The sequence below is a fragment of the Mauremys reevesii genome, linkage group 1, assembly GCF_016161935.1.
Source record: "Mauremys reevesii isolate NIE-2019 linkage group 1, ASM1616193v1, whole genome shotgun sequence".
NCBI lineage: Eukaryota > Metazoa > Chordata > Testudines > Geoemydidae > Mauremys > Mauremys reevesii.
The window spans coordinates 235692770-235716972 of record NC_052623.1 but is presented as its reverse complement, the minus strand read 5'-3'; the positions used below and the strand labels follow the sequence as shown (position 1 = coordinate 235716972).

At 40.2% G+C, this 24203-nt stretch overlaps 1 protein-coding gene across 10 annotated transcripts in view; it reads right to left on the bottom strand.

Moving 5' to 3' along the window:
• PHF21B (PHD finger protein 21B) overlaps positions 1-23317 on the bottom strand; it is a 214773-nt gene extending 191456 nt beyond the window's left edge. For 3 of the 10 annotated variants that reach the window (XR_005599418.1, XR_005599424.1, XM_039541628.1), the window contains exons 1-3: positions 22775-23316; positions 22216-22248; positions 21865-21930 (exon numbers count right to left, since the gene is read on the bottom strand). Coding sequence is in view for 7 of the 10 variants with exons in the window: in XM_039541628.1 (XP_039397562.1) it covers positions 21865-21930; positions 22216-22248; positions 22775-22828 (153 nt within the window). In the remaining 3 variants the exon portion in view is untranslated. Of the gene's footprint in view, positions 1-21864; positions 21931-22215; positions 22249-22774 lie in introns of all 10 variants that reach the window. The other 7 variants (XR_005599423.1, XM_039541632.1, XM_039541590.1 and 4 more) reach the window with 7 other exon arrangements.
• Between the last annotated feature and the right edge of the window lie 886 nt (positions 23318-24203).

Below are 24203 nucleotides of genomic sequence, written 5' to 3'. Positions count from 1 at the left end.
GCCTGGCCCGCCAGGGGCTTTCCCTACACAAGCGGTGACCCCAGTTTGAGAAACACTGCACAAAGGGATGCAGATATTTCTGTTGGGATTTATGAAGCAAAATAGCAGCAAAGGACACACAAGTACTTAGAGAAATTGTAGTAAACCTAGACAGCCTTTCAGCCCATTTTTCAAAATCCTTGCAACTCCCATTTGAAGGTAGATGAAACTGTTATTAAATACTGAACAAAGGATTTTTTTATATAGCAAAAATACTGCAGGACTATTGGCTCTTACCAATATCTGTTTACTTAAATTACTATGAAAGTACAACTTGCTAAAGTCTAGTGTGTCTGTGGTACATATGATTTAATTAGGTAACGTTTCTAAAGTGTGTTGAAAATGAAAAATGCCAAGTATTGCAGGAAGCATCTTGTAGCACCTTCTGAAGTTAAAGCTACCAAACAACTTGCATTATAATTAGGGCTACAGGTCTGTCACAGTGGTGAAAATGTCACAGATACCATCACTTCTCTTTTTGTCCCTGACTTGCATGCAGGAAGGCGCTAGGTTGGGGACAATCCAGGGGGCAGTGTCAGAGAGCAAGCCTGCTCCAACTCACCCTACAGCAGCAGCTCCTGTATTGCAGGGCTGGGCCTAACTCCCCACTCTGGGGATTGCAACTTGGCACACGGGGTCGCAGTGCCACTCAGGTTTGGCTTAGCATCCCCGCTGTCATGATGGGGGGTTGTCAGACCAAATTTGATTGAATACCATTGCAACTTGGTGCACAGGTCGCAAGTGTCACTCCCTCAAATTTGGGCCAGCCGCCCGTTGGCCCCAGCAGAGGAGTGGCCGGGTCAAACCTGAGCAGTGCTACAACTCCATATGCCGGGTCACAATGTTCAGAGCGAGAAACTAGACCAAACCCTGCAAGACACAGCCGTTGCTGCCTCTGCCCAGGGTGAGTTTGGGACAGGTTCACTGTCCAGACCCTCTCACTTGAGACCTTCCCTCCCTACTGGGCTAGAAATAGGCTTGTAGTGCCGAGGCAGAGGAAGCTGCCGTGGGTGGTTGGTGTCCCCTGAGTGGGGTGAGGCGGCAGCCACAGCAGAGGAGAAGGATGCTGGCCTATGATTTTAATGAGGTACAGTCAAATTTCATTTGTCACAGTGGGTTTTTTTTTATCAAAATCCTGAAACCATGACTTTTACTAAATTTACTGTGACTGCTCTGTGATTTTTGATTTAAAAATGCCATGAAAAATCTGTTACAACCCCATTTGCACCTGTGTACAACTTTGCATCTGAAACATTCACCTCTTGGGGTGGAACCCGGACTCCAATAAAACCAGTGACAAAACTCCAATGGACTTCAGCCATTGTCTGGAATCTTCAGCTCTTTGGCTGAAAGTACTTTTTTCTTTTTGTTTTCTTTTTTAAAAAAGGATGAACCAACCTCTTCAGATGGTTTTGGAATTCTGGGAGAGTGAAAATACACACACTTCCCCCATTATTAAAGAAAATTCTTGGCTGCCATGGACATAAAGGCTAAGCTAAATCCCAGTGAAGTCAATGGGACCTGGAGGCCTTTCCATTGTCATGAGATAGGTTTGGCGCAGGCCCATAGTCTTCACTGGCGACTAGTGCATTGGCTAAGTCTGGCAGAGAAAAAGGAAAATTAAAAAGTTACAAGTAATTGAAAAAAATCACCTCTGCACATGCTTCATCTAGTATTTGCTACAATGTTATTAGAACTTAATGAACATCTATCCCAGGCACATTCTCCCTGCCAACCCTGCTAGCTAGTCCTTTGGACTACAGGTCTATGGCTGCCACTGGAGATAAGAACTTCACTGAGCAGGCACCTCAGGATAGGGACAGGAGCTGTTTCTACTGTCAGCCTTCTTGTGGGACAACTTACATAAGGAAGATTATGGCTATGGGTAGGTTTTCCCAAGAGCGCTCAGTGTTGGCCTAAGACTACTTCAACTGAAGTGAATAGTAAAAATCCCATTGACTTCAATGAGAGCAGGGACAGGCCAGTGCTGAGTGCTTTTGAAAATCCAACTCTACATCATTAAAGCTCACACAGCAAAAGAGCAGCTCTGTCAAGTAAAAAGGTGCTAGTTTTACACACTCTGTCACACAGAACTGCACTTCAATATACTACTGTATTTTTACAGTTTTACACACAGAACTGCACTTCAATATACTACTGTATTTATGTCGTAAAATATATACCATAAAGCATAATGGAGGGGCAATGTAGCTGAGTTACCATTGCTTTTCAAACCTTCACTGCTGTATTTCTTATCAGTTTGTGACTGTAATGTTGTAACTTTAGTTTTACGTTTATGCAGGGTTTTTTCCCCCATTTATTATTTTAGCTTCAATTTACACAAATATAATTTGTTCAGCAATGCACCCTTTTTACACTTGACAGTATCAAAGTTGTCAAGTAGTTCACTAATGGCTGCAAAGATATCAAATTGCAAAGATAACCCATCACATTGTTTGTTCCCAACTATTAGCTAGTCCAAGCAAGCCATAAAAACCACCTTGAACTAAAGGGTTCAAAAGAGCGCTTTTGTTTTCTCATATCTCTGCAGTTCCCTGTTTTGGACTAGCCTAGAAGGAAAAACGGCAGGAGAAAGGCTATTTTTGTGGCACTTCTGACGTGCCAACAACCAGGAACTACAGAAGCCTCATGAGTCTAAGATTTCAATCAGATTACTTAGTCCAATTAAGTTTGGAATGATTATCCAACTTCTTAAGTAACCAGCTCTGCGGTCAAGAATGCAAACAAAATTACTTGCCCCTAGAATCCCACATGCACTCACATTCTTCATCTGTCAAATAAAAAAACATAGATATAACATGAAAAATTGAAACTGCCTTACTTGTAAAACTCAAGTATTCTTATAAGAATGACTGCATGATCACACATTCCAATTAATACACCAAGTGAAATTCAGCATACCATGTGACATGAAATAAGTGCACTGAGTAGGCTTATCTGAATGTTCTCACAGGTAAAGAGAATTACACATTCATATTAACTGAACCAAATGCTCTGCTGGTGCAATTCCATTGGCTTCAACAGAGATCACCAGCAGAGAATCTGATCCACTATGAGTCCAATCCTAAAGTTCTTCCTCATCCAAATATACCATTTATAAAAAGAATATTTAGGGTGAACAAGAAATTCAGGATAAAGACTGATTCTGATCTCACTAACACCAATTTTAATTCTGTGGAGTTACTCCTGGCTTACACTGAACTAAATGAGAACAGACTCAGGCTCTGTATGAAGCCAGCCCCCTTAAAAATTAAAGATGGCCCAAGTCACAGTGTTTGGATCCAGAATTGGGTCCAAATTCAAGAGGAAGTTTCAATTCCAATGTTTTGATTTAGGCCCACATCCAACTAAACAAGGCTTAAAATCAATGTCTTTCTCAAGCAGAGCTATAAAGCTGCTCCCAGTTTCACATTGCCGTGTACTGAAAGAATTCATGGCTTTTGTTCTAAACAGAATCTCACTATATATGAATTAAACTTATGTAGCTCTTTGTAAGTTGAAAAAGCTGGATGTATGACCTGCATGGACTAAATTACTGACCTCCAATTGCATGAAACTTCACAATGAACAGGTTCAACTGTATAAAGTCAAACTCACACATTTCCTCTGAGTTTTTTCTAGCAGAAAATTACTCTTTAAAATGTAGCAAACGAGTATTTTCTTTTGGGTTTGTTTTTTGAAGTTGTCTCTTCTTTAAGTAAGAATTAAAAATATATTGATATTATCCCAGAAGTCATTTGCTATCTCAGCTCATTGAAGAGGAGTTAAAACAGTCACAGAAAATTGCTACATACTTTTAAGACCTGATTGTCCCTTTACACCAGAGTGAGGCAAAATTCCTTCCCTCCTCCCCCACCTTCTCTCATGAAGGGAAAGCAATATTCTACTGACACATGACAGTAAGTAATAGATTACTACCCCTCCACACCACACATACACTGGCTGAGCTGCACTGACTAGCAGACATGTTGGGTGGGGAATATTACTTCCCATCCTTAGAGACCTGTACAGCCCTCAAAGTCACCAGTCTAATGAACATGTCTTTTTTTTTTTAATACTAGGATTGCTAAAAACTAGACAAACCAATCCCCAGCCCCAGTGAAGTTAACAAACTCAGGCCCCCTACACAGGGAGGATCAAATAATATTTTATTGGCAAGCATTTTGCACAACATTTAATTTTGCTGAACATGAAGCAGGGGATGGGGTAAGAGAGGAGGTGGGGATAATTCTGTGCCTGTAAGCATTGAACTGCCAAGATTTCTAAAGAGAGGCAGAAGTTTCATGTCAAAATTCTTGAGAGAAGGTGCAATCTCTTTGCATTACCATCAGTACCCTTTTTGTCAGCCTGACCTTTACATTCGGGTTGGGCCCTGATTACACCAGATTTTCTCTTTCTGTGTTATCCAAACTGAGGGAAAGGATAGGAAGGACTCCACTACTGTCCCTCACTGGTAGAAAGAAGAGATAAGATTTAAAGTATTGCTTGTCCTTTCTTTTCTTTATGGCAATGTGCTTAAACACCCTACCCTGGATTATTAATAGCATCTCCACAAGCTCTCTCTCAGACATGCATCTGTACAAACCATGCCATCTTCTGGTGCTTCCTGGCAGCAGAAAAGAAATATCAGTGTCAGAGTTTAATGGGTTGCCACTGTTCCTATATATACAGGTAACCCTCCCTTTATCCCTCACATGATTGAGTGAAATACTAGCCTTAATGTATCAGGGCTATTCCAAGGACTGAAACGACACTGATAAATTAAAATGTCAGAAACATTAACCAAAAGCAAAAAAACAAACTCCAACTTTCCTGTAAACTAAGGAGCATCCAGTGCTTTGGAAACCTTTGCAGAATGTCTTGCGCCTTTGCAGAATGTGTTAATCTAGGCACTCACCACAGTGATGAGCTTGGTGTAAGAACCTGAACAGAATCTAGCAACTGATCTTTCAATCTAGCAAAATGTCCTATATACAGAGACAATTATGGGTAGTTACAATCTACTCTTGAAATGTACTGAGTACTGGCGGACTAAAAAGCTGGCCTGCACATGCCTTCCTTTAAAAATTTTTTTTAAAAGAATGAAATATTGCCATATTCTACAGAAATAGTTCAAAACACTGCAGCCTACAACAGAGCAACGACTGTATTTCTGGACCAGTACTGTAGAATTACACACACATAAAGCTATGTGATATGCAAGGGTTCAGACTAGATGACCTGGTAGTTTCTTCTGCCATTAACCTCTACGACTATGAGATAGTTTATTTTTCACCATGAATGCTGTTTGTTTACTCTCAGCATTGCACTCGGCACAGAAAATGAATCTGGACCCATGAGTTTTGCTTTTGTTCACAAAGCCAGGTTCATCTTCTCGTTCTCATGCAGCACTAGGAGAATGTTGCAAGCTTTGGGTATCCAAAAAGAAGGGGATTTTTTCCATTATAAAAATAAATTGTTGTCGCATTTTTACAGTAAACCTAAGCATAAGCCTCAGATAAGTGTCCCTTTATCTTGGCATCCCATTGGAAGCAAGCTAGTGAAATTAATGAAAACTAATACTGCAGCCATTGCTCACATAAGTAATGGCTGCAGGATGGAACCCAGGATTCTAGGATGCAATGGAAGAGGAGACTTAAAGCCTAGCAAGCGATTATAAAGTACCCATTAACTGGAGCCAGAGGACTTCCTTTAAAACAACAAGAAAGTTAAGTTCTCCAAGGGTGAGAGTCACCCAGCACAAGGCCTGTGCATCACTTAAATCATACTCACCTCTTATTGTTAGGACTCAGAACAAGTAGTTCATAGGTCTTGCACTGGCCTTCTGCACAGGATTGAATGACACCCCTTGTCCTTAACATACTATTTGAAAATATAGCAGTAACTGCCCTTCCCCATTCTCCCCTCACCTTTGGATTTGTTCATAGAGGGGACCCTCTGTGACTGGATCTCCCCCTTCCCATATGGAATAGGCCTAAGATGCCTCCATGGCACCTATCCCACTCAAACCCCACAGGAGGCACTCCATGGTGCCAGGATCTGTATGGATGGAGAAGATGGGCTGTGCAGCCCTGTACTGAGTGATAGAAGAACCATAGAAAACACACCATCCACTGGCCCTCTAGACCAGGGGTTGGCAACCTTTCAGAAGTGATGTACCGAATCTTCATTTATTCACTCTAATTTAAGGTTCCGCGTGCCAGTAATACATTTTAACGTTTTTAGAAGGTCTCTTTCTATAAGTCTATAATATATAACTAAACTATTGTTGTATGTAAAAGTAAATAAGGTTTTTAAAATGTTTTAAGAAGCTTCATTTAAAATTAAATTAAAATGCAGAGCCCCACGGACCGGTGGCCAGGACCCGGGCAGTGTGAGTGCCACTGAAAATCAGCTCGCGTGCTGCCTTCGGCACACGTACCATAGGTTGCCTACCCCTGCTCTAGACACTACTAAGAAAAGATATTTTAGCCTGGGGCTGGTGTTCTATTTTCTACTGTGGGAATCCCCCTTCCAGAGGCATGTCAACAGTAACCATCACCAGAGTTGGAGCGTGGGGGCCTGCTAGGGGCCAGTCCTATCATCAGTGACTAAGAGGAGGTGCCGTTTCCAAAGATACCTGTTTGTACTGTGAAGAAACCTGCAATAACAAGATAGCGAGGTCTTATAATCCACAGTAGATATTGCTATGTAGCTTTAGTCATGGCAAGGGATAGGATCACCAGTGAACATCCCTTGGATCTGACAGCAGAGGTAACAATCATGATTTATTTACTTATAAATCCAATAAAAGCTCCAGGACCCTTTATCTTTGCTTTATGCTTGTCTAAGACTACAAGAAAGAGAGGGTCTCTTTAATGCATTGCTCTAGAAAGGCTCTGTATCTCATTTTGGTGTACAAATGACATAAGAAAACTGGCTCATGCATACTCGGAGTTAAAAAGTGACTTTATATTAAATGACTTGGTTTAAAATTACTCTTCTGAGCAGAGACATTGTTAACCACCAACTAGGGGGTTAACAGAGTATTTTAATATGGATCTTGAATTCAGAAAAGCCAGTAGACACTCCAGTAAAGAAAAAAAATCAATCATACCTACCCTCATAGCTCATAATTAAAATAAGATGAAGAATGTTACCCTTTAAGAAATAAAAGCCTGTAATTTTGACAGTAATCACACTACTAGTTCGAATCACTTTAAACTACAATCCTCCAACATTGCCTGGTATTCTTTTAGCAAGATTTTGCTCCATGTAAATCTGGAAAAACTCTATCGAGCTAAATGGAATTCAGCTCCACCTTTACTAGTGCCTCACCTCTGTTAACCAGTCAGTTTGTCTGATCCTTCAGTGGTCGCTTAAGACAAATTTTTCCACACTCCAGATTTACACCCGTGTAACAGAGTAGAATATGGCCTTTTCTCTACACAAAGACAAATTCTGGTTTACATGCACCAGAAGCACCTGCTGCTGAATTAACTGCTGAACTCTCCATACAAATACAAGCATAAGTTCACAGCAGTATTGGGGCAGTCTGCTCCAAAAATGTATTCAAAGTACTGGAGGACAGGTACACAATCCCTGATTCCACCATGGTTACTCCTCCAATGCTGAACAGGGTTATTGTGGCCTATATGAAGTCAATAGGAATTTTTCCATTGAGTTCAGTGGATTTTAGAACATATCCCAAACAGAGGGTGAAATCCTGACCCCATTTAAGTCAATAGCAAAACTTCCTTTGTCTTCGGTGGGGCCAGGATTTACCCAGAGTGGACTGCCTGGATGCTGAGACATCTTTGCTGTCCCAACAGTGACTTAAATCCAACCTGTAGAGATGTGTTTGAGATCCAATCCAATGTGTGTGTGACTCAGAGGATGCTCCTCCAAGTATTGCATGCCAAGTACCTGACAGTGCAGAGATGGAATTTTCTCAGGGAGTTGGGAGAACAGGTCACAGTACATTAGATGTCTGGTTTTGGGCGTAGTTTGCATCATACCTACGTACTCTCTTGAGCCAGCAACAGCCCTGTACACAGCCGCTGATACAGAACATTTATGCATCTAATCTAGCAGGAGTATCCGGGGTAGAGCTGGGGTGGGGATAGAGGACTGTGCAAGGAGCTACCACCAGCTAGAGTATAGATGCACAATTATGCTTTTCTTGAAACATACATGGGGGAGTGGCTATGCCAAATCTCTCATGTTTGACAGAATTTGGCCCATAGAATTTAAAAACTTTTTACACTCCTCTAGCTCAAAGCCACCATGTTAAAAAGAATTGCAAGCCATTAATCTAGAATGATGACTGTTCCCTTTGAAGGAGGTGGGGGCATGTAAAAACAAACAAGTTACTTGACCCTCTTATTGCACATCCAACATTTAAAGACAAAATCTCCTGAAGATGTTCAGTTCATGGATTCAAACTTAGTGCTGCTGCTTTCAAGGCCATCCAGACTGATAACACTGTAATGACTCGGAAGGAGCTGTTACTGTCTAATGGATCATTGACCTAGGAAGGAAAAATTCTCTCTGTGGGCCATGGCCCAATGCACCATAATGACTCAGAGGTCTATCGTGTCAAGAATCTGCATTTGAATAAATCTCAGGTCACATATTTACCCAATCTGGTGAGTACTATGCATTTTAAAAACTTTATAATTATGTATTTACATGATCCTTTGTAATGGCTGAGAAGCTTTGCAATGAATACATAACCTGCAACAGCTCTTTCAGAGCCATGGTGAACTGTCAAGTAAATAAGTGGAAAGGCAATATTTAAATCACCTATTATTAGGACCTTTTTTTTTTAAACTACTGATCACTTTTTAAAACCTCTTATTTACAAAATGACCCCGAAGTATAGACCAAATCCTGAGATCCTTACTCAAGCAAATTCACACTGAATCAGTGGAAAGAGGCTTTTGTGATGACTGAGTACATCTAGTTTAAACACTGAAAAATGGTCTCAGGAGCTGGCCCATACTTACTGCTGCTATGCGATTAATTTGTCAATGGGACTTTAAGCGTAATTAGGTGGAATTTTTATACCCCTGGTCCATATCCTCAGGTGGTATAAACTGGCATAGCTCCATTGAAGACAATGGAACTATGTTGATTTACACAAGTTGATGATCCAGGCCCAGGTACTGACTCAGGAAATTGGTAATGACATATGAAGCTCTCCACCTCTTGGTCACTGCTTTGAATCAGATCAATGTCAGCAAACCTAAAATTGTTACTATCTGATAAATGTTTGGTGATTATGTGAAATTAGTTAGTGGATTCTGACTAATTCCTAGTACACAGCTGTCCACATCATACAAAAACTATCACAATTGGCAGCAAAGAGGCACCAAGGACTGAGTGGGTTTAAAAAAAAAAAAAAAAGAGAGAGAGAGAGCTACATTCTCATCTTTAAAGGGAAAGAGGTCTCTTTTTATCACAATAGCAAACATATGATAGTGGAACCTGTAGGATTTATCTCAACCAGCATAATTAAGGTAAAACTCAAACTTGACCTCTCTACACTAGCATTTGACAACATGTTTGCCATAACAGGTTAGTTATCACATTGTAAACACCTACCTTTTTCTACTAACTTAGACAGACTCCAAGAGAAGTTTTAGGCAAACCTTGCTCAACCAGTGCTCATGCTGTAAACCTGCCTATGGGTAAACTTTAGCCACTGGCACTTTCAATTTAATATCATTATATTAAATTATTATGTATGTTGTGGTAGCACCTAGGAGCCCCAGTCATGGACCAGGACCCCATTGTGCTAGGTGCTGTACAAACATAGAACAAAAAGATGGTCCCTGAAGATGGTCCCTGCCCCAAAGAACTTCAATCCAGTACCTTTCCCAAGGACTACATTAAAAAATAATAATTAAGGAAATGTAATGATAAACTATGGCCAAAATTTTCAAACCTGGACACCTAAAGTCAGATGTCTAACTGCATGTTTGAATGCATACATAAAAGTGACTAATGGACTCAAGTTGCAGTGCGGGAGGTTTATGTTGGATATTGGGAAAAACTTTTTAACTAGGAGGGTGGTGAAGCACTGGAATGGGTTCCCTAGGGAGGTGGTGGAATCTCCTTCCTTAGAGATTTTTAAGGTCAGGCTTGACAAAGCCCTGGCTGGGATGATTTAATTGAGGATTGTCCTGCTTTGAGCAAGGGGTTGGACTAGATGACCTCCTGAGGTCCCTTCCAACCCTGATATTCTATGATTCTATGACTGGAGTTTTAGAGATGCCAAGGACTCAGAGTTCCTATTAAAGCCCATGTAAGTACTCTGATTTAAACTCTCAAAGCTAAGGAAAGTCAGACTATCTAAGCTGAAAATAAGGGATGACATTCAAACTCTAGTCTTAAGTCATGTCTTAAGCTTTTCCTCCACACATAAGATGAGCATTAAGGCTGGAGTGTTGGCCTAGATTTCCAGCCTCAGCCCTGAATTCCCTCATTTTTGCTAATATTATTTCAACCCTCAACATCCCTGCACAGTAGTTTGATGACTTCACTCTTTTATTCATCATAGCTAATTCTCTGAATACGTATGTTTGCGCATACGCATGGGGGAGAGACAGGATGAATCCTGAGTGCGGGGGGGAATTTGGGGGGTGGGGAAATCAGCTGAACACTGCACTCCTACACTGGGTTTGGCATACTAAAATCACAGGCTTTTCACAACCCTCAGTTATATTATTCATGCAGAATGCACTCAGCTTTCTATTGTTCCTGCACTCATTGTTTATAAATGAGTCTTTTGCTTCATCTGGGGATGGAAGTTCCTTTAAGTTTCCCCCAGTCAAAGTACTTCTGTAATGAGCTACCATGCTATTGCTCAGAGACTTAAAGAAGTTTCTGGAAGTGCTTGTGCTTCTAGAAACAAGAAAATTTTCTTGTCTTACTGAATTGAGAAGAAAAATTGAAGATGGTTGTTTTGTTTTGGTAAATCAGATGTACATGTTTCTAATTGTTTCTTTAACGTACTGAATCTTGGAGAAACAATTAAATGCTTCATTGTCTTCTTCACTACTACAATATCTGCAGAGGGAGTTTCTTTATATATATTAAGTCTCCTGCTTTTATACATCGCCTAAATATTCCAGACACTGAAACAGAAAAAACATGACAGTGAGACAAGGGCTTCAAATGCTATACTTTCTATAAACGTTATCCTTCATGTACTAGAAAATGGTGGTCCTTTCTATTAAGGCCAATACAACTACCACAAAGCACATAACCCCTTTTGTCTAACAATATTGTGAATTTCATGATTTCGCTTGTTCAACAGTTCAGGCTGTCATCATTAATCCTGGCAGTTGTGCAAGATCCTGATGTATTCCACATCGTAAGAGTTTTTCAATCCAATTTAAGTTAATAAACAGTGGACTGAATCACAAAAAGAAAAGAATAAGTTAATCACATGGCAACTTAAATCACTTTGGGATTCAGAGGACATCCCACTGTCTAGGGTCTAATATCATAGCATTTTTAAAAAGGGATGGATCTCTGTCTTGCTCATCCATTGTATTGTACATCTTTTTTTCAAGTAGAATGGATTACTTTTATGCTACTGACTTGGCTGGGATATCTCAAATGCTAAGGTGACGAGATAAACTACTCCCTGACCCATCAGAGAAAAAAACAGAGTCAAATGCATACATCGATTAGTCTGAAAAGAAAGTTTGGTATTTAATTTGAGATTCACGGAATGTAAGGATTTGCAAGTGATTGGGAATGAATTTACAGTTAAACAAATGTGAAGGAAAGAAGAAAAAAAAACAATTCCATGGCTTTCATAAATAATTTATTATCCTCTTGCGACTAGCAATGGACTTTGTGAAATGGGTTTGTTTAATAGGATCTTTTGAATATTAGCTCTGACTTGTTTGTTATAACTGAGATTTTACAAAAGCTTCTCCAAGACCAATATCTTTAGTACTACTTGCCAAAATGCCTCTCTAGGTTCCCTGGGTTCTGTCTTAATCTGTTAGTTCCTTTTCGTTCCTCCTCCAAATAACCAGGCCAGAACCAGATCTCTGTTACACCACTGCAAATCCAAAGTCTCTCCTTTGAAGTCAACTAAATTACTCTGGATTTACACCTGTCTGACTCTAGAGTTCAGATTCTGAGTTAGTTGAACAGTGTTTACTTTTATCAAATGCATTTTCTCCCCATCCACTTTAAAACAGAAACAAATCTTATACAGCCAGATTCTGCCACCCTTACTCATGTTGAGTAGTACCTCACTACTTAATTAGTCCCACTGAAATCAATATAGCTACTACTCACAGAGTTGAATATTCAAGACAAATTGGTAGAATCTGGCCCATAATTAGCAAAAGGGACTGTTATCTAAAAAGTAGTAAAGATAACAGATTACCCATAAAAGGGGACAGTAACAGACTGCTTTATATTGGTTTTACAACTCCAGTTATTTCTTGATGTATTTAGATTTTAAAATGGTAGGTTTCTGATTAAGAAGAAGAAAAAATTATAAATGTTCCTGTTGCTGTAAGATTCCATTCAATTTTAGTACAGCGAAGAACAGATTAAAATAACCCCATTTAGAAGTTGAGAGTAAATAATCAACAAATCTAGAAACCGGTCAGTGCCGTGTACATGAGTTAGCACACTGAAGAAAGCATAGTGTGGGAGGGAGGTGGATTGCAAGAAGCAAACTTGTATTTATTTTAAACACTACGCCCATTCAAAATAGTCATATCTGCATCTATTTCTAAGAGCAAGCAAAGTCACTATGTATTTAACATAGTATAATGCCTTTTTCATCAATTAAGACAACAGAACAGATACAAATGAACCAATCAGGGATTTCGAGTGAGCTATCAGTGTTAGAAAGCTAGCCTGAACATTCCAGTTGAGTCACCACAGAGAAGTGGGGGGGAGGGGGAGAAAGGGGGGAAATAAATTACTGTGTGCAACTCCATCTGCAAACTGCTTCTCCCGCACTGGTATGTAATAAAATGTGTTGCTAAGATACAAGCTGCTAAAGAAGTTCATTAAAGGACACTTTAAACAAAGCTGCCAGACTCTTTTCCCTTTAAAGACTGCTTATTTGGTTCTGTCCCTTGTATTTATAATTAGATCCTCTATATGAAGAGATTGTCCTCCATCCAAGCCTACTCAGCAAAGAATGTTAACAAAATAACGTAAATCAGACTGACTTTGGTTATATATATTTATGGGCTGCAGGGATGTTTACAGAAACATATTTAGGTTCCACTTTTACTGTTTAATGAGAAATAACCTTTAAAAAGTAGCTTCTCCATTAGCTGGAAAGTGGAATTGTCAATTTCTATAATGGCATTTTACTTTCTCGTCACTCTGACCTAACTTTTAGAATGGATGAGAATACTTTAGGAAAAAGAGCCTGGGTCTTTGTTGTTAAGTTTGGAATCTGGGAGGCATCTGTCTCTTAACTTACCTTTCATGTGCAAAACAATATTATGCTACAGACACTGAAAAAGAGACCGAGATTATTTATGCCTTTCTGCTGGCAATTTGTCCAGTTTTTCATCTGTATGTTGGTTCCTAGACATATGTTAACAATTTCCCAAACTTCCTTGATCTTAATGCATTAATGACACCAATAAGTCTATTTTGTGACATTTTCTTTCAGGCAAAGATATGTTATCAGGGAGGCCTTTATCTGACCTTCTACAGAATTCTTCTCCTCTCTGTAGTAACATCTTGATAGTGGGGATTTTTGTTGTGGTGGGGGGAGGGGAGAGGGTGAAGAGGGAGCAAGATATTTTTTGCATTTGCTTACTGTGCTGAAAAATTATATTTTAAGAAGTAATTCTAGCATTTATCTGTGGTGCATTTAATAGCACATGAAATGCATAAATCATAGAGCAGAGTTAGTATTACTGATTATAGGAAATGCTACTTGTCACTTTGTAACCTGCATCTCATATTAAATTCTGTATCACAGTCACCAGTATGTATATATTTTTAATTACATTTTTCAGGCTCATTTACATGCGCATATTGGCTTTCTGCCTGAATGATATCAAAAAGAAAGACCTTTGTACACACACACACACGCACACACACACACGCTTGAATCTGTACATTTGAGAGACAGGAATCTTGTCTCATCTTTTTCATACTTAAGAAAAGCTTCAATTCGTCAATAAATCTTTAGGCAATTCTAGCTGATTCAAAGAGCTTCAGAAAATGGAAAATTACAGAAAATGCAGGTTAATCTGTGTTGCATGTCAAGGGTTTCAATGTTCTCACTTGACTGATGTTAATCAAAATGCAATATATTTTTTTTACTTTCTGTAATCTTTAAAATCTGTTATCAATAGCTGAGTTAGCTCAAAAAGCCTCTTCCCTTCCTCCCCTTCTCCCTGGATGCAAGATAAGCTACCTCATAAAGAAAGGACAACATTATCAAGTGAAATAGTTCTGGAAAGAAAAACCTTCTATATACTATACAGATTTGATTTCTGTTTCATGCCCAGTGACATGCTTCTGTTGATTAGATGTAAGCAATCTGACAAATGTTTAGGCAAACACTCTCTTCCTGCCACAGTCTGTACACCTAGTCTCTTAGGACTAAATCCCAACTTTGAAAATGAGCACCATTTCTCAAACACACAGATCAGCACTGCAGATCATTTCTACAGAATTCTTAGACAAAATGCTACACTACACTAGAGTTACTTCTTGTGTTGATTTTACTGCAGCCACATTCAGGCCTAGTTCTGTGTTTTACTTTCCAGCAGCCAAGTGCATCCATTTCTATCCTACACTTGGGCCACACATTTACTATTCTGTGAGTTTAAAAAAAAATGCTGATTCATATTTTTTTCCTTTTTTTTTTGTATATTAAACAGTCTGCATGTGCTATGCAAAAAAAAAAAAAGTAGTACATATTTGATTTCGATAGATGCTTACTATTAGGAGTCAGAGGTTGTAGCTAGAACTAAGCCGCATCAGCAATTTCATATGACACTCTGGAAATTGCTACTACATAACAATAAGTAGCTGATTCAAAAAAAATGAAAGCGCGCGCTTAAGGAAGTACATTTTATCTTCAGAAGAGCATTTTCAAACAATAAGGTGGTACCACCTTAAGTAAAAAAGAAATCCTCAAATATGATATATGTAAGGGAAATGTACATAGGATGATTTAACAAGGGGAGGTGAAAAGACAGATCAAATATGATTCTGTCAGGCTAAACTAACTGACTTTACTTTAACGGCAGAAAAAACGCATTTGCATTTCAATTAATCCAATTCTTTTTTTGTTCTTCTTTGTTCTTATCTTAACTTGCAGCACTTTTTTTTATAATTTGCCAGCTTCAGTTGACTATGTATGTAGAAACTGCCCCCTTTTTGACATCATGGTCACACATACACCATTTACCATGGCCTTGTCTTATTGATTTGCAAACTTCTACCCTTTAACTCTATTGATTAGAAACTGTGTTGATGCTTCAGATTTATGTGGGGGGAAGGGGGTAACTGTATCATTTTATAATCAGTGTATATTTTATCTTTACCATAAAAAGGAAAGCATAGAGGAAAAAGTTAAAAGTAACTCTGTATTAATGTGCCTTTATACGCCTTTGTAGCTTTCAACTAAAAAAAATCAAATCTGGAATGAGATGAGATATGGCTTCCTCAGCTTGAACAAAAAAAGTGTTTAGAATGATGCACTGTCCCACTGGAAATGTGATTTCATATTACCCTACAAAACCCATTTCCCTAGTCTCATACTTGAGACAGACACTTAGGGCAATATTCTACTTTCCCACCGCAAGCAAAATTCCCATTGAAGTCAACAGGCCAGATCCTCAGCTGGAGTAAACTGGCATAGCTCCATTGAGGCCACACTGATCTGGATAAACTGAGGATCTGGACCACTAATGAAACTTCTGTGAAAAGAGTGAGAGGGGAGTGTGGCCTATAAGCTCTGCATACATACATAACACTTTCTAACTCTGTGACACAGGATGCCTACAAAATACATTCCACACATACAACAAAAGTTTCTCTGATATGTTTGCTATCAAAGCATCAAATATTTAAGAACAAATATCTGCTTGCTGCAGTACAATTAAATATTTTACAACATGTAACAGGTAGCAAGTACCTTTAGTGTAAGACTACATGTGAAATAAAAAGATATTGTTACTATAATTCCTTTTTCTGAATAGACAAAGGCATTAGAAGGGGAAAAAATTGCTAAATCACAGGGATAATCATCATAGCCAGCTCCTCTAATGAGGCATCATGGGATTACTGGAGTTATTATAAGAGTCATCTTATTGAAGAAATTCAAAGTTAATTGAAATCAATTGTACTGTTCTGACAGCAGGTGTTTTAAGTGGCTAAAATATCAAAGTGTACTCTTTAAAATGGTTAGAATGAACGTTACATTCACTTTCCAACTCTTAGCACTGCCAAGTGATGTACTGTACATGTACAGAATAGTGTACAGTAAAAGAAAAATGCTAGAATAATACCACATTTCACCTGCCAATCAGACTGCCACCAAGCAAATGTTGATCAAAATTCCCTTCAGCACTATGTTTACATTCAGGGTTGGCAATTTCAGTGGTTTTTATAAGGGCAAATCAAACGCAAAGCAGAAAGCCACAAGTATGTTTGTGCTGTGTTCAAACTCTGTGAAAATGCTTTTTACAGCCTTTCCTCCCCTCCCCCAAAATGGGCATCTAATCTCATGTAACTTTATTGAAAGCATAAAGAAGAATGCTAGGATTGCCTTTATATAAACTATATTCCCAAATTTCCTCTCCAAGGAGCTGATGGTAAATTTGTCATTTTTTACTCAGATAGCAAAGCAACCAATAAATTACTAGCTGATTGTAGCAAAACATGAGGAACTATAGCTTTCTAAATTACCAGCCCAGAACTAATCTTCACTTAGATCCAATAACTTTACTTGATTTTCCATTTGTTCAGAAGTCCCAGTGAAGTCAATAGAAGCTCTGTGTACAGGACTGCAAAGTCAAGCCCACATTTAAATTACTTCTTGTGTCTGCATTTAAAGACTCAAAGCATAATTGGAAAGTTTAAAATTCCACTTCAAGGTTCATCACCAATTTAGAGCCTGATCCAAAGCCATGATCCAATGGGAATACTGGGGCGGAGACTGTCTTTTTGTTCTGTTTTTACAGCACCTAGCACAGTGGGGTCTTGGTCCATGACTAGGGCTCCTAGGTGCTACTTCAATACAAATAAATAAATAATAATCTCTATTGACTTCAATGAGCATTGGATATGGCCCTTAGATCCAAATGGATACCACTGCCACCAAAATAAATTTAGAGTTCTCTCTCTCTCTGAGTCTGTCTTTCTGTGGGCAGAATTTGACCTTGGTTCTACTTAATTTGGAAACCCCATTCAGGTCTTATCTCTGTTTTCATTGACACTTGCAACCTCTATTTTATTTCAACAATTTTGAAAGTACGCAACCATATGAAATACTGAGCTTTAGCAAATGTCAATAATTTCCCCTTTAACATGTGTAAACAATGCTGCCATTTTCAGGCATAGCACAGCTTGGATTTCACTAAACCAAAAAACACCGCTCTGAAAGACAGACACAACATATGTAAAGCAGACATCTTGAACGAAAGAGTCTCCAACAAACTCCCCATGCTTAAGAAGTGCACACTAATTTTACAAAGTCTAACATACCCCATGAAGATATTTTGACAGGGGTCACCAATGGCAAAATACAGTCAATGGTTTAATTTCAGGTATGCACTACAAAAAGACAAACCAGCAATAACCCCACCTTGGGACAGCCTCTTTGAGACTAATGTTGATTTTCTATGTAGATAGTAAATTATGGTAAAGAAATGAGGCAACGCACAAGTGAATGGCATATACATAATGTCTTTCAGGAAGACATATTTTTATTGCTGTGCTCCAGGACAGGCTGTTTGAATTCAGAGTTCATCACAGTTGAAAATATAGCAGTCTACACATCCTTACTGTTAATTTTCCAAGACCTGGTTTACCACCCAATGCTGATGTCAGAAACAGTTTAACTTGTGATTTGGGTTTTTGTATTAAGAAGTAACTTTAAAAAAAACAAACCAGCATACTGACTTCGTGGCCAAACAGAACACACAAAAATATGTGCAGCAAAGTACCTCAAACGTGCTTTTAAAGAACAAACCTGTTCTTATGATTACTCTTTTATTTACATATAAATGCTTATTGCTTGACAATTTAGATAAAAATGTTACTGCTGCTCTGCATGTGATGTGGATTCAAGGTGTAAAACTACTGGACCAACTAATGGAGTCTTCACACATCATATCTTGTTAAAGAAGAGGTAACCCAATCTCAAATGGTATTACAATTCATCAAAACTATAGTGCACAAAATGTGTAGGTAGACTCACATAAGACAAGTCTAACTTTGCCTTACTGAGCAAGAGGTAAATTTAAGTATTGATGTAAGTGACACTAAAAAAAACAAAGAACATCTTTCGTATTTTCCCAACATTTTCAAATAAATATTAGAAATTACATTTAATTCCATATTTCTGTACATTGACAATGTAGGAGAAATACTGGATAACTGTACAGGAATTTAATTTGGTTGTAAATTGAAATCTAATTTCTCGCATAAATCTATGTTTAGCACATTTGAGCCCATGCCCAAATGCTTGAATCTGTCTGGATACTTTTATCTGTGTTCTTATTTTTTATTTTTTTTAAAAGTAGAAGTTGCAATAAATTCCAATGGCTCAGAAGGGAAACTGATGACTGGGGCAGTGAAAAATACTACTCCCCATGGTTATATTTTTAAACAGATGTAGTTAGTGTAATGATCTATTCATTTTACTATCTATTTCATCATCCACATGTGCATTTTAACTGAAATGTAATCTTAATATCTTTTGTATTTAGTGCATGCATAGTAAAGGCCAGGATTATCATGTTCTAAATCATAGAATAGAATATCAGGGTTGGATGGGACCTCAGGATGTCATCTAGTCCAACCCTCTGCTCAAAGCAGGACCAATCCCCACATAGTTTTTTACCCCAGTTCCCTAGATGGCCCCCTCAAGGATTGAACTCACAACTTTGGATTTAGCAGGCCAATGCTCCCTCCCCCTGTTTTATAGCTTAAACAAATCTACAACTGATTTAAAAAGAAATTAAAAACCCACTGTTTTCAAAAGTATATATTGAAACAATCACTTCTGTCCCTCCAAACTACATAAGGTTTCTTTAAATGTATAGCAGGAGGGAGGGGGCATTGTACTCATGCAAGCAAGAGGCTGAAATCAGTAACAAACACCTACTATACTAATTTTAAAGGTATCTCTATCATACCCTGTAGCAACTGATAATTCAGTGATGGACTTTTTCTAAGGAGAAATTGCTAATCATACCAAAACCTGCAAAGTTACATTATATTTTTGTGACATGTTCAAAGGCTGAGCCCTCCAAACTCATTTCATTTGTGACCTAAGAAAGATTCAAACCAGGCCTCCAGAGATGGCAGTCTGGAGCAACAGCATGCTAAATCACCATCTAGCCCCTATTGCATACGATGTCAAAATAAGCAGAAGAAATATAATACTGCCCACTTTTGTAGAAAAATACTAGTTTCAATCACTAGGCCAATATTTACTGCTTTCTGATTTTTATTTTTAATTACTCTGCACTTTACAGAGATTTTTTGAAAATAGGGTGAGTAGTGGGAGTTAAAAAGATATCATGTAACCCTTGTTTACTAGTTAGTTTGAGATTCAAAGAAAATGTTGTGTAAGACTGATAACAATATTCTACACCCAGCTGCATTAGAATGTTAAAATTCTATTTTCAGATGTCTCTCTCTGCCTTATCTAAATTCCAGCATGTCACATAATAAATAGCTTCTCATTTACTATCATCATAAAAATTTAAACAGCCTTGAAATAGTTGCTACAATAGAGAAAAAATGATCAAATGTATGTTCTAAATACCACTTAAAACCAGTAAAACTTATTTCCATATTGAAGAAAGAACACATAAAGATGCATTGTTGCAGTAAAGGCTGTTACCTTGTTTAAAAAAAATCCTATACTCAGTGTAGTAGTATTAGAGTCAACAACTTGCTGTTTTACACAGCATAAAAGGACTAACAGCCCTTAGCTATCATGTAGTGTCAGATTTGCTTTAAAAAAATAAAGTATCTGATTTGATTCTATACAGTGATTAAACATCTTTGTGCTCTGCTGAGTAGGGTATTCTATCCCCTCCCCCTCCAAAAATGGCATCAAAGCAATCAAAATGGTAATGTTCAGCATGAATGGGGCCCCATCCCCCACCTTCAAACTCTGCAGACTTTTCTCCATGTTAGGAAGAAACCAACACCCCTTCTTCACAAAATGGAAGCTTCCACTACCAAATTGAGAGTGCTGACAAATTCTGATTACAATAAACTGGGCGGAAAAGGGTTGCATATAATCACCACCATCTATGCATGCATTCTATGAGCACGTATTAAATATGCACGGATCACTTTTCAACTTTAACCACAACTCCACGCACACACACACACAAATAATTCCCTCTTTTCCCCCCAGGAATATTACAAATCCCGAGGTTTCTTTCCTAGGGTGGAAGATTTTTTGTTTTGTGATAGGGGGAAGAAAAAAAAAAGGCGCTGTTCCAAGTTTTGGTGCTGAAAGAGCTGCTGCATTCCGAAGGAATCGCGATCGATTCAGCCGGGGGAAGAAGAGGGGTGATGGAGTAGGATCTAGCTGCCAAAGGGGCTTTTGGAAAGCTGCATGATCCTGCAGAGTGGTGCGGGGGGAGCGGGGGGGGGGTTGTGATGGTGAAAGTTCTTTGCTATGGGGACTCAATCCGGCACATCATGGACTCGCTTTCCAGGCTGCTGCTGCTTAGTTTAAGCATTAGAAGTACTGAAAGTGGAAGGGGCGGGGGGCAAGGGAGAGAGAGAGAGAGAGAGAGAGTGTAGCGCAGGGAAAACATGGGGCTGCGGAGCGTTCAATGGCATCTGATCGTGGTGCTGAAACCTAACAATCAGCTCCTCGCCATCAGCGGATCTAACCCAACAAACTCACAATTGAGAACTTTCTTTCATCCTGAAAGAGGATTAGGGGCTGAGGAGGTGTCAAACATTGCACTATACACAGGGGTCACATGAAACAAAAACAAAAAATAAAAGTTTTTTGGGAGAGGGGAGAGGAAGGTTTCTATTTTGTTTTGTTTCCTCTCCTCAGATTTTCCTATAACTGGAACAGGTTATTTTTAAAAAAGTGAAAGTGCCTAAGTGAACTCAAATCCAAAGCTAACACGTCAGATCTGACCAAGGGAAGAGAAAGACAAGTGCAAAAAAAAGTGATCAATAAAAATCAGTTTTGCAATTGACACCAGAAATGGCTTCGACCTGGGCTCCAGTCTCCTTGTTCCCAACTCTTGCTCAGCACATTGCATGGAAGTGCACAAAGTAGCCCAAGACAGGAGATTTTTCCATATTCCTAAAACATGTCGACCAACTCAAAATGGACGCCTCATTTTTTTTATTATTTTTTTTACGTTTTAACTACTGCTTATCTTTTTACTATTATTATAACCCCCACCCCAGGAAAGGGATCTAAGAAACGGATCTCGTTTTGAAAACATACATTTTCTCACTTTACACTTAGGAAAATGGATGTTTTATTCTCTGCTCTCGGTATTTTTCAGCTAACGCAGCCACTTTTAGGATGTTTAGAAAGTGCATTGGGGGAAAAAAACAGAACTGAATCGATCTATTCCTTACTTGTTTTTCATTAAGAGCTGCTATTCTTGATTGCCTTTCATGGATTTGTTTCTTAAGATCACCGTTCTGCAAAAATGGCAATAAAATGCATATTAAAGGCAAAGTGTAAAACTAACCCCTGTCATGAATAAACTTGAGATTAGACATTGTTCAAAGGCAAAACCGTTTCATCAACGCCGTACAAAAGCATGCACACACACATAAACACCCTCTTTAGTCAAAAAGCTCAGTGAAGACTACAAAATGAGATCTCTTACTGATAAAGTTTCTCATCCTGCTGTCCCGGCACAACTGCGCTTATTACAGCAGGGATAAAATACTGAAGAAGAGGAAAAAAGGATCTGCATTTACCTGTGGATCTTGCTTCATCTGTGCAACTAGTTTCTATAAAAAAAAATCACCCCAAAAAAAGGAGGAATTAGAAACTGTTTCAAGTTTAATGGATTTTTTTAAAATGTGTGTGTGTGTCGGGAAGGGGGAGGGAGGGGGTAAGGAACAAAGAGGCAAGTAAACACCGCGAGTCAGTTTCAAGCAAAGCTCATAAATATTCAAGTCTCGTCCTAATCTCTCCAACACACACACAAGCACCAACCGCAATGTTAACTCCGATTCTCCACAACACACACACACAACTCGGCCGAACAGTCTCCCAAACTACTTTTGCAAAGTGTTCGATATTCCAAGGGAGATCGGGGGGGGGGGCTCTCGCCGGCTCCCCCAGGCTCAGCTCCAGCCTCCCCCCTCTTCACTCTCACTCCCAGCCCCCCTCCCCTGATCGATAGACCCTGCGACAAGCAGCAAACGCTCCTCGCGCAGCATGCGAGGCTGGCTCCCTGCGGGTCCCCCGCCCCCCCCCCGCGGCCGCCCGCTCGCGCACCCCGGGGCCAGCCGCGCGGGCTCGCGGCGTTACCTGGTGACACTGGATTTCCACTTTTAACGCCTCTTGCAAGCTCTGTAGCTCCATCCCTGCAACTTGCCCGGCACTTTGCTGCCACTTTCGGAGCCCGGCGAAGTTTCTTTTGTTTTTGTTCCGTTGGCTCTCGGGGAGGGGGGGGTTGGTTTATTCTCCGCGGCCGCAAACCAGCCCCCCCTCAGACAAGCCCACCCCGAGCAGCGCAATTAAAAAATAAAAAAGCCACAACAACAATCGAAAGAAACAACTACTCAGGCTGCACAGCAAGTTCTTTGCCTCTTTGCTAGGGACACAGACTCATCACTCACTTTCCGCCAAACTAGGGGGGGGACTCCGCCCCAGCCCCCCCGCCAGCGCTGCGCCCGGGGCCCCAGGCGGCCCCCGCTCCGCCCAGGAGCCGAGTAACCGCCTCCCGCAGCCCGCCCGCCCCTCCGGTGGGGACGAGGGGGACTTAAAACGGCAGGGACTATATTCTCTCAGAGTGCGCGCCTTGATTTCACTTTGCCTCGGGAAAAGTTGTGCCACGGCTGTCAATGCTAATTCGGAGGTGCCCGGATGGAGCAAGGGGGGGGGGGGAGGAAAAGGGACCGAAAGCTCCTCGCCTGGCGCATGCGCCGCGCGACCGCCGCGGCGGGCGCCAGAACAACAAAGTAAGTGATGGAGAGAGAGGGGAGCGCGAGCTCCCGGGCGTGGGGCGCCTGGGCCGGGCCGGGCCGGGCTCTGCCCCGCGTCCCGCTGCCTCTGGGTGCCAGGGCCGCGGGCTCCCCGGCTGTCAAGCAAGCGTGGGGCTGCGGGGCAAGGCGAGTGCTGCTGGTGCCTCCCTCTGCCCCTCACCGCGGCCGCGGGGCTGCTCTTGCCCGGCCTGGAACTGGGGGCAAGGGGCGGGCAGTATTAGATCGCCCCAGAGCAACACAGGCTGGGAAGGAGGCAAGTTTTTCTCTCACGCACACCCGGGCTTTCATCCTGTCCTCTCTCCTCCCCTTTCCCCTACGCTCACGTGGATTCTTCTGCCTTTGCTCCACTCGCTTTCTTCCCTTTCCTCTTCTCTTTGCTTTCCAGCATTCGTGCTCCAAAATATTTAACTACCTGCCAGCCAGTGAAGGCAACGAGGTCATTTTTTATCTTGTTCCATTTAAACAAGCTAGAAACTGGTTTCTTACATATCTTGTCAACACACTCACTATTGATAATCGGGAGTTAAGGTTTAAGGAAGGATTTGAAAATAAGGTGGTCTTCTCCAAACACACACAACCTAACTTTGAAGGTTGAGGCTAAAGTTCCAATGTATTAAAAAAAAATTGGAGTGTGTGAAAATGCACAGTAACCATGACCCGACCAACCTTCTGCTCTGCCTGTGTATCATCACCTTGACAACAGCCAGAAACTTATCCTATGCACAGGGTTGCTCTGGTTTAACTAAAAGTGA